Raw genomic sequence first — 10,583 nt, forward strand, 5'->3', positions numbered from 1 at the left:
ACCACAAAATGAGATGATATGAGAGACAAAAGATACTTTTGAGTCACTCTGTTGATTCCATACCTGATCCCGTGTACTGGAACACTTTAGTATCAGCAGATGGCCCCAGATGGCTCAGGGCTCCCTGTGCTAAGCATCGTATATACAAAGCTTGTGTTTAACAAAAGGGAACCTTTTTTTTCCCACATGAGGTATTACTGAAGCATGAATTGCATTGCTTAGCACATTCTGCACATCGGACAGATGAGTGGCTCCCAACGGGGACCGTGTGAGTACAGGGGTCAGTAAACCACAGTGCTCTAGAGGCAGCCTATAGCACAGGGCTTGAGCTACTCCTTGCCAGACGCTGTGGACAAGCAAATCTGTGTTGTTGCTGACCCTGCTTCCCCCAGATGTTGCTATAGGCCTCTCCTAGAAGGAAAACTACTGTTTGACTGAACGGCCACTCTGATATTCCTGAGGTATCCTGCTACACCTGCCTGCTAAAGGATATGGTACTGTAGTTTTGCCCCAAAAGCATTGCTAGAATCAGACTGCATTCGTCACAGCTTTTTTGGTTGTGCCCTGCAGCAGAGGAAGGGCTGTTAGGCCTCCCTCAGTTCCACCCACCTGTGCCAGGCAGAGACATCATCATTTCAGTGCCTGCCTTTCCCTGGTACCGCTGTCTGTGTGTGGGCTGTCAGCACAAGGGGCCTCTTGTTCCCTCTGCGTGGTCAGACAAGCCGTGTCTCAAGCTGGCTTCCATCAGAAAGATGCTCTGCAGGCCCTGAGTGCTGGGTCTTGGGCCCAGGTCTCCCAATGACTACCAAGTGTTTTCTGTGCATTTGCTGCACAAAGATATTCTCAGAGCAAGGGAAAATCCTCACAGGATGAGATCTTAAAATACACAACAGGAAAGTGAGAAACAGGCCTACAAGAACACACTGTACACACCTGTCACCGGACACTTCACATTATTATAAATTTTAGGGTCCTGGCTAGGATTATCCCGCAGATTGTATCATCTTACCTCTATATTTTAGCCACAGACATGTGTTGCCTTTACCAAATGTAATCTAACCCAGGAGCAGAGACACCAAAGTGAGGAAAAGAGCTTCTGTGTTTTTGACATCAGAGTATCTGCTCTCAGAATGTAATTACTATTACATCTGTTTAGTGTTCACTATGCTGTATCCTAAGAGGCCTCTATCAGGTCACAGTCCATCTGCAGTACTTTTCCAACCTGATTCTTTCCAGCGTCAGGTTGCCTAAAGAAACAAATTGTATTCAATTTGCTCTGAAGACTATTTAAATAACCAGATGTGTTACGAAGCAGTGACACTGAAATACTCCTTACATTGGTGAGTTTTCTTTCTATATTCTGGCACTGGTATTTAGGAGATGGAGAAGAGCAGAGCGCAGTTTCTGAAGAACTCAGCAGCCCCAGGTAGGGTGGTGCATTTCCAGGTGGCTCTCAGCAACCTGCTCCTGTTGCATTCAGCTCCTGAGAAGTTAAAGGCTTCCTTCTGCCTTTGGCACACAGGCACTAGCAGAACAGACTATTGTCTGTCCTCAGCACAGCCAAGAGCAAGAAAGGAACAAAGACTGGATTAAATTCACAGGACGGCAGTAACACATGTTCTCTATAAACAACCATAATTAGGTATTTGAGGGCTAATTATAGGGTTTCAGAATAAGAAAGTGCAAAGTCAATGTCCAAAAAAAAAAAAATTCTGTGACATTCCAGCTGGACAGCACTGCCACCTACCGGCAGATATTCCAGCAGTGACCAAGCAGGGAACAGGCAGCAGCTTCCTAACCAGGCCTGTCTGGAGAAATATAGATTCCTCACTCCCACGCCACTGTTCTGTCACCCCTGAGTGGAAGATGGCAGCAGCGGCCAGCACGCTGGCATGGGAGCAGCTGCCACCATCAACACTGTGCCTCTCGGCCTGGGCGCTAATGATGCTCCTCATGCTGCTCCCAAGGGCTCTCTAGAGGCTTCCTGAGACCCCTCAGCACCACGTCCTGCTCATCCCTCACACAACACTACAGCAGACATACTCCTGAAGCACAATTTAGGACTGAAATTGAACAGGCAGGAAGAAAAAACACCTGTTGTCAACAGGCAAATAAATCTCAATCTCTGCACTGGACGGTAGTTTTGATGATTAATTTTGTCCAAAGATTGAACTAGATAAATGGCTGCTTGGCAATAATTTTAAGAAGCAGGTCCTCAAAAACTCATCACACTACAGCTTCAAATATAACCAAGTGCAAACTGGAGGATTCTCAGGTGTGCCCAGGATCTCATTCCTTCCGGAAAATCCACTGTGACATAAAATCCAGACATTCTACGGAGTTCTCAAGTGACAGTAGTTGTCCCAACCTTGAGTGTTGAACCAGAACTTTGGAAACTTGTTTCTAAATACACACAGCAAAGACCCACACAGCAAAGACCACGAGGAGTATGTTTGACACATGAAAACACATCAGAGCTCCACCAGCCATCAAGGCCCTTGCCCACACCAGGAAGGGTTCAGCAGGTGACCCCAGGGCAAGACATTTCAGCCTCTCCGTCCTCTGCTCTTCCTCTGTGTATAGAGCTCACTCAGTATAGAGCTCACTCAGTTTTTCTGCTGCAGAGGATGACTGGGAATGATACCCCAAGTACATCCACAACCTGCCCAAGTTTAACCACAGTGAATATTGAACTGTCACCAAAATGGCAGACCCTGCTCAGCCCTGCAGGATGAGACACCTTAGTTCCATTGAGACAGGTACTTCCAAGTCAAAGTGGCATTTATCAATTTTTCCTCACCTTTTCATCTCTGCTATGTTTTTGTGTGGGCAAAAGAGTGAAGTTCAAGCCAGCTCTAAAGGAAATGAGTAACAAAGGATTGCACTGCTCACAAGAACCGGCTGGGATAGAATACTTTAAACAGTGGAAGATGGGCATGGCAGCAGCAGCTCAGAGAATGTATCCTTCCTCTCCTTCCCACGACAGTGACTTCTGCTTCTGAAAATTCTGCTGCTAAAAAAATTCAGTTGAGTTCTGCATGACTCTCAGAATGGAAAGTGGTGCAGAACACAGAAGGTGATAAAGACTTTCACACACACACACACACTCACACAGAAGACAGGTTTCACATCTAAAAGACTTCTATTATTCAGCATTGTAGGGAGAATCTTAACTTGCCCACCCAGGTAAGCTTCTGCAGCCCCTGCCTCATCACCTGACCTCTGTCCCACTCCATGACTTATGAGGGCAGCCATCCCCCTCCACCCCTACCTCACACCTTTTCCACTGCTCTATTGTTCCAGCCTTCACCTTCGCCCAGGACACGCACTTCTTGGCAGACCCAGCAGCAAGTCTCTGTCAGCCATGTGCGTATCAGGTTCACATCCCACACTGCTTCACACATGCAAATTTCTCAACCTGATTGTCACCACATTCTTACTGTTGTAACCTTCTCATCTGGTTCAGTCTGTGCTGCGGCTGCCACAGCAGGGATCTGAAGCAGTATTAAGAAGCTATGCTTTAGTGGAAGGGTCAGTGAAATTAACTTCTGCCCTGAAGGTGCAAGGCGTGGAAAATGATTCTGGCTATAAGGGCCTGTGCTCACTAGGGAGGGCTGGAATCTGTTGGCCTTTTCCCAACAGCAGCCTCAAAGATACTCAGTCCCAGGAAGATGCACACGGTTGCAGCGCTTGTGGGGAAAGATGGAGAAGGGAAGGATGAAACATGACTCAAGCCTCTAGAAACCTAAGAATCTACATGGAGATGGGGAGGACAGAAAAGGAGGCTTATAAAAGCAGCAGCTGCTGGGAAGTTTCAGAGAGCACTTGTAACTGACTGGGCAGGAGAGAACAAAGCAGAATCGCTGCCACAGCAGCTCAGCTTTATAGAAGAAATGACAGCTTAGAAATAAATGCTGGCACAGGAATATTTTAAAGCATCACCAAAACATATCCAGCATGTTGAGAAAAATAAACAGAAAATGTCTCTGTCCTGGACACACACCAAGAAACAGGAAGAAATAGTTTGACTCATTTTTGCACTGTGAGAGACAACTACCAAAATGCCACAGGAAGAGCAGTCCACATCGTATTACTGAAGACCCTTTGTCTCTTCCATACTAATGTGGAACACGGCAGAAGTTTTTATGATCTTGACCAAGGCTACAAAAAGCAAATTATTTAAACTAAGTATGAACCTTCCAACCAATGCAGTTCTTTACAACTGTGATCTCTAGGTTTCCCGTTCCTGTTTTCTTTCCATCTTCCAAATTTCTACTCCCTACCCCGTGCCAAGTTTTCCAAAATTACACTATCTTTATATAAAATATAACCTAGGGAATGGGAAGGATGTTATCTTCTAAGAGCATGTTTGGGATTAACCTTGTTATGCAAAGTCCAGAGACAAAAGCTGCTTATCTGGGCAAGACACTTTGACATCACTAGCTAGAAAATACCAAAGTAGCATAAATCAAAGCATAATCCCCACAATAAATAAAAGGGGTTTTCTTGTTTGTTTGGGTTTTTTTTCCCCCTAGTGATATTTCAGAACCGTGCTTTCAAAAAACCTTTTCCATTGTTGGATTAAAAGTGAAGGAAACTCAATTTCTTACCTATGTTTTTGCAAGTTTTATGTTCATAACAATGTAAGGAGTTGCTCTGCTGGATCAGGGCCTTAAGTCTCTAAAGAGTTACACCTCTGCAACAACTAAAAAATGCTTCACAACAAAAATAAACTAGGGAAAGGAGAGGATTCTAGCATCCTCAGAAGGCTTCACGCATCAAAACAGTTATAAAATTATCCCTCCAGGGATGGTACAAATCTTCAGGTTTACTTCAAAACACCGCAGCAGATACAGACACGGTTTTCCATTTGCTCTTTAATGAACTCCCCCACTCTGACTGCTGTACACTTGATGCTCTTGTCAAAGCCAACTCCCCTTGAGTCCTTCCTTCAGGCATGCCTAAGCCATAGCTCCTGAGGAGCACCTGCTCCAGGAGCAGGTGGATTCAAGTGGAACTCTACAGCAGGGTTATGCGCAGAGAGGCCGGCTGGGTAACCAGGAGTCAAGGTTTGGAAGGAAGAGAGCAGGCACTGAGCACATTAGCACAGCTGGCACACCCACAGGCTGTGCTGGGCTCCTGCTGCCTGCCCAGACCTGTCTCATCCCACAGGACCACTGACAGACCCGTGAGGTCCTGGTCCCTGTCCCTGCCTGCCTCAACACCACTGCACAGCTCCTTCTCCATCAGACTGAGCGTGTCCGTGGCACACGCCTTGCTGCGCTCCAAAGAGAGGAAGATTTGATACATGGCTCACAGGGTCAGAAAAGCAGGCCACAGCTCCAGGGCTTTTAGTCTAGGAACTGCAACTCCAGATGTGGGGGATAAACTATCTGTTATGAGCTGAACAACCCATTCAGATAAACAAAAAAAACCCAGAGACCTTTCCTGCTTCTATTTCAGGATAAAAATAATTTGCTACCATTATTGTTCTAGAGTATTTTGCCATTACACTTTCTAATGAGGGAGAGCAATAAACTGTCCAGAGAAACACCACACCTCAAATTCTGAAAGAAAATAACGTATTAGTGAATGGACTTTCAAAAAAAAATTCGTTTATGTAAAATGATGTTCTATTTACAAAGGTCAGTATGCTCTTCAGGATAAGCGTAACCACTACCAGAAAAAAAATATACATAAAAGAAACACCTCATCTTTCAAATAGACATTTACAAATACTCTGCTTAAACTACTAGAAAAATTAAGACACTTGACATCAAGAGTGCATTCTGCATGCAGTTAGGATAGAAATTACATTGCTGGACTTCAGTGTGTTATTTCTTATCACTGTGAACAACACACGCTCGGGCTTTTCTGAAACACCACAGCCTGGCTATTACCTTAGGATCTCAAAAGGAGGATGTGGATCTCCATTAACGAGTTATTAGCTACTCTCTGTTTTGCCATTAAAAAAGGACATCCCAATTTTCTTCTCAGTAGGAGGGTCTGATCTTGTCCAACTCGGTGTCCTTTTCCCTGAGTTTCTCTTTAGTGTTCTGCTAGGATGATGGGTGGCTTGGTACATCTACCAGTCCTTGGTGAGCACTCTTCCCGTTACAAGGCAGAGTTCAGAAATTCCAGGAGCTGTGCACGGTTCCGGTCTCTCTGCAGAGCAGACAAGCAGAGGCAGTGGTTGAACAGACCTGTACTCAGGAGCAAGGACACAGATCCCTGTTTTCTGTGGGGTTTTCACATCCCACAGCAAGTGCCATTGGCACAGCTGGGTCTAACTAGCTACCAGTGAGGCGTGGGAAGTGCCAGGCAGCAGGTCCTGGGGAGACAAGCTGCCACTATTCCGTGAGACATTTCCTAAGCGGCTCCCTGAGGAGGCTCCACTGGGTTGTCACAAGGGAACTCACAAGCACAACAGATGATCCTCTCTGGTGGCTGAGGCAACTTTCACTGTACTCACAGCAAGTCCTGTGCTTTGGGAAGTATCTTTTTTTTTCCCTAGGCACAATCAGCAGCTTATGCAGCATAACAGAACCCTGAATTTAGGTTCTTTCTTCACATAAAAGATGGCCCAACCAGCCAATTCCAGCATTTTTTATAAAATATTATTGAATCTTTAAATATTGTAAAGAATGGATGTTGTTCAATTCAGCAAGATCACAGGCACCCATCAAAAAAAGGACCGACATCAAATATTTTAACATCAGATGTTGTAACAAGCAGGTTACTGGAACAGAACTAGCAAACACTCAGCATAATTTAACACACACTTTGGCGTCACACAGAGCAGATAATGTGTTTTCAGTCAAATTTAACACAGAATGCTCAGGACTGTTTTGGTAGCTGTAGACTGAACTGGTAGGGCTGAATCAGAATCTGCCAAGCCGGATACCTCAGGGAAGTAACACCTCCTGACCAGTACCAGAGCCCTCTGCAGGTCACCCTGAGCTGTGGAAATTGTTCAAGGGTGAAGGTATTAGTTAAGCACTGAGTCCAAACATCCATAGCAACAGCACACAACACTGTTCATGGTATTTATTTCCCTGGGTATCTCAGCAAAAACATTTGACTGCTCTGAGAAAATGCAGGAGCATGTGGTCCTAATACTACTGGGCTTTTTAAAATTCCTCTCTAAATAAAGGCTAGTCTTGCATGTGTTAGAAAAACGCAGTAAAGTAGCAATTACCACAGCCGATCACAAGAGACTAAAAGAAGGTGACTATAATTAACACCAGTGTAAGAGAAAGCTACAAACTGCCTAATCATTAGAGGCTGAAATTCTAAGAAACTGCACAAGCATCCTTTGGTTTATCTGCTCATGACTGAGTATTCCAAGCCCCTTCATAACAAAAACCCTGCCAAAAGAAGGAATTAAAATTTCCCAGAGGGCATCACAGCCACACTAAAAGCTACTCTCAGTTTACAACTCCTAACTGCAAGACCCACTCTTCCACAAAAACTGCTATTGGAAAAACATTAAAAGACACAGCATTTTTTCGCAGGGACATTTAGACTACTTAACTCTTACTTCTATATCTTCCTTAGTCTTCTTTATTTTCATCTTAATTTTCTTTCCAGTTATCATGCTGTAGTTTTCATTCTTCTTTTTGTTTTTGAAGAACTGAAATGAGATCACATGTTAAAAAGATATAAGCTTAGCTTTGTACCATTACAAATCTTACATAAAATTACAGACAATGATCTCTTATACTTCCTAACAGTCCACAACAACAGAGAGAAGTTTCTACTGGTTGATGACCAAACTGGTGAACTTATAAACATTTTTATGACAAGACATATTAAGTACGAAGGAAGAGAAATAAAAACAGGGCTTCACACTTGGACCAGCATACCTTGGAAAGCTGGACAGGTCCTGTTTTCTCTTTCTTTTTCTTCTTTTCTTTCCTTTTCTTCATTTTGTTCTCCTTTTTCCTTTTCTACAAGAATAAGGCATAAGCTCTTAGGCTTACACTAGCAAGGGCAAAAATCCCCAAACCCAGAAGGATCTCTCAAGGCCACTCAAGTCAAGACAGCCACTACTGCTTGCCCTGACCACTGCTGGACAAGTAGTGGAAAGTAACGCACCAGAGTTAGCAACCCTCAGGACTCTGAGGAACAGAAAAGGTCTGATGCTTCGTTCTCTCTCTTTTAAAGTAACCCCAATATATAAAATCACTGACAATGGAAGAGAAAAATTACAACGGCAAGAATTTACCACTCGCCTCTCTCACCGGCTATAAGTAATTTCTTCTGATGAATTCTATAAAGTTATCAAGATTCCCCACTTCCCTTTTCTTCAGAGACTACTTTAAACTCCAGCTGGACCAGCAATAATTGGCAAAAGTAACTTTCAAATTATTCCTCTTTTTGTATAAAGTCAAGTGCCCATTTATCAGTTCAGCTGCCACCAGCCTAAAAGCATCTATATTTACATAGCCACAAACACAAAAAATATTGTCTTACGTGGCATTTAAGGTTATTGAAATATAAAGAACTGGTTATTGAAATATAAAGAACTATTTTGTTTGTTAACTGTTTATTTCTCTTTGTAAACTTTTACCTTTTTGTTGTGTTTTTCTTTTTTCTTCTTCTTTGACTTAGACTTAGGAGAATCTAAAATTAAAGAAAACAAAAAAAAAAATCAAACCCTCTAAGTTTAGCATTCTGAAAAAGGCATTTGTTTTACAGATAAGAACAGAGAAATGTAAAACATATGAAGAAAATGCTTTAGTTCAGCTATATATACACTGACACAGGTTGAACTAACCCTGAGAAAGAGAACACATTAAGTTACTGCCACTTACTGGACTCACATGGAAACTGAAAACACCTGATTTACTGATTCTGCAGATGTAACAGCTTCACAGCTTTGAGGACTTTGAGTCATCGAAGTTAAATGCTTGAAATGTTAAGACCAAAGTAGGACTAAATCAAACCCACAGCTCTGGTCTAGATAGACTGGTGAAGTAAAAAAAGCGCTGCTTTGAAAAGATAACAAAAAGAGGGGCTTAAATGTACACAGCATATTGTTACCAAGTAACAGTTTTTTGAATGGCAGCTTCTCTTTTGAAGGAATTCAAATCAACACAAGAACACTGCAAACTGTGTGTGAAGTGGCGCCTTTACACACAATTGGAAAGGGTTATGAGAGAAACATCCTGAACAAGCAGCACTTGTATTCTGCACTGTCACTCTGTGGTGGTTTTGTCATTTTAAAAACAAGTTTTAAATGCTCTCAGGAGTGCTATCAAAACTGGAAAAAATCATGTGCATGTGGAGGTAGCTTACCTCTACTACTGCTAGAAGAAGATGACCTTGATGATGACCGTGATGAGGAGGAAGAAGCGGATGTACTGCTAGAAGACGAGGTGGATGAAACAGATGAGGATCTGCTTCTGCTACGCTTTCGTTTCCTTTTTTCTTTTCCTTAGGGCGAAACAAGGCAACAGTGACAAGCCCGCTAGTAACTGTGGCCTACAGAAATGACTCCTAGCAGAACTTAAACATAATAAACCCCTGTTTTGAGGGGTTGGTTGTGGTTTTTCCCTGCTCTTCCAGTGTGCCATGGTCTATTGGCATCAGCAAGTGACCGACCCCGGTAAGTGACACGGAGGGTGACACACAAGCAAACACCACAGAACAGCAGCAGATCACAGCGCCTACCTCGGGCCTTCAGCCCTTCTGAGCTCGCGCACAGCGTCCTGGTTTTTTCATCCTTCTTGTTATCCATATCTAGTCAGAGGCAAAAGGACATTCAGTAACACCATTTCCAAAAGACTTTGCGGTGGAAGCTGAGAAACAGAGGAAACGAGCCAGCACTCCCGAGGGCAGCGCAGAGTGGGACAGGTCGGCAGGGACCACGGAGGGTCACCCGGTCCAGCCTCCCCGCCCCAGCAGGGTCACCCCGGAGCACACGGCACAGGATGACATCCCCCTCCCGTGACACTGCACCGCACTGCGCGGGGACAGCTCGTTCAGGCTCATGCCCCGGCACCAGAAACCGGAGGCCAGACCCGGGCGCAGACGCCGGGGGGTTTTCACCCACACCGACGCGTCGGGCTGTCGCTGGATCACGGATCCCGCCCACGGCCCTCAGCGGCCGGACGGCCCCCGTCCCGTCCCACCCTTCCCCGGCCGCCCCAGGGCCCCGGACCCACCCGCGCTGCGGCCGCGGCCGCCCCGGCTCCGCCGCCCCGCGCCCGGCGCCGCCCGCGACCCGGAAAGGGCGGGGGCCGCGCGCCGCCGCTTCCGGCCCTCCCTCACGGCAGCCGGGGGGGACACGGCGGGGACACGGGGGGGACACGGCGGGGACACGGGGGGAGACACCGCCCACACGCCCCCCACACACCGCCCGCCCACACCGCCGGGCCTTGCCCTGCCCAGTGTCCCCTTCCCCGCTGCACAGTCGCGGGGTACTGGAACGGTTCCTGTTCCTGCTCCGAACCGCAACAAATCCAGCCCCTGCTGAGCCCAAAGCCGCCCCAACCACAAATGTCATCGCAGTGCATCCTCAGACCTCGAGGATATTCATCCGATCTAGCGGGATTTACTGAACTTGGATGTGCGGCTGC

The 10,583-nt window shown here is 45.6% G+C and overlaps 1 protein-coding gene across 1 annotated transcript; it reads right to left on the reverse strand.

The window, feature by feature from the left end:
* Nucleotides 1–5,593: 5,593 nt before the first annotated feature.
* LOC120751250 (corepressor interacting with RBPJ 1-like) lies at nt 5,594–10,218 on the reverse strand. The gene is made up of 7 exons (XM_040060787.2): nt 10,170–10,218; nt 9,676–9,744; nt 9,301–9,438; nt 8,573–8,625; nt 7,866–7,949; nt 7,541–7,633; nt 5,594–6,165 (listed from the first exon to the last, which is right to left on the reverse strand). Exons 2-7 carry the CDS (start codon nt 9,740–9,742, stop codon nt 6,115–6,117), a joined length of 486 nt encoding a protein of 161 aa, XP_039916721.1. The 5' UTR covers nt 9,743–9,744; nt 10,170–10,218; the 3' UTR covers nt 5,594–6,114.
* Between the last annotated feature and the right edge of the window lie 365 nt (nt 10,219–10,583).

Source organism: Hirundo rustica, chromosome 3, assembly GCF_015227805.2.
Source record: "Hirundo rustica isolate bHirRus1 chromosome 3, bHirRus1.pri.v3, whole genome shotgun sequence".
NCBI classification, from domain to species: Eukaryota; Metazoa; Chordata; class Aves; order Passeriformes; family Hirundinidae; genus Hirundo; species Hirundo rustica.

Excerpts from the sequence above, each read along its gene's own strand:
- LOC120751250 (XM_040060787.2), bottom strand. The coding sequence starts at position 9,742 with ATGGATAACAAGAAGGATGAAAAAACCAGGACGCTGTGCGCGAGCTCA. Across the intron at positions 9,439-9,675 it reads AGAAGGGCTGAAGGCCCGAG|GAAAAGAAAAAAGGAAACGA; the intron begins GTAGGCGCTGTG and ends TTTCGCCCTAAG. Across the intron at positions 7,634-7,865 it reads GACCTGTCCAGCTTTCCAAG|TTCTTCAAAAACAAAAAGAA; the intron begins GTATGCTGGTCC and ends ATCTCATTTCAG.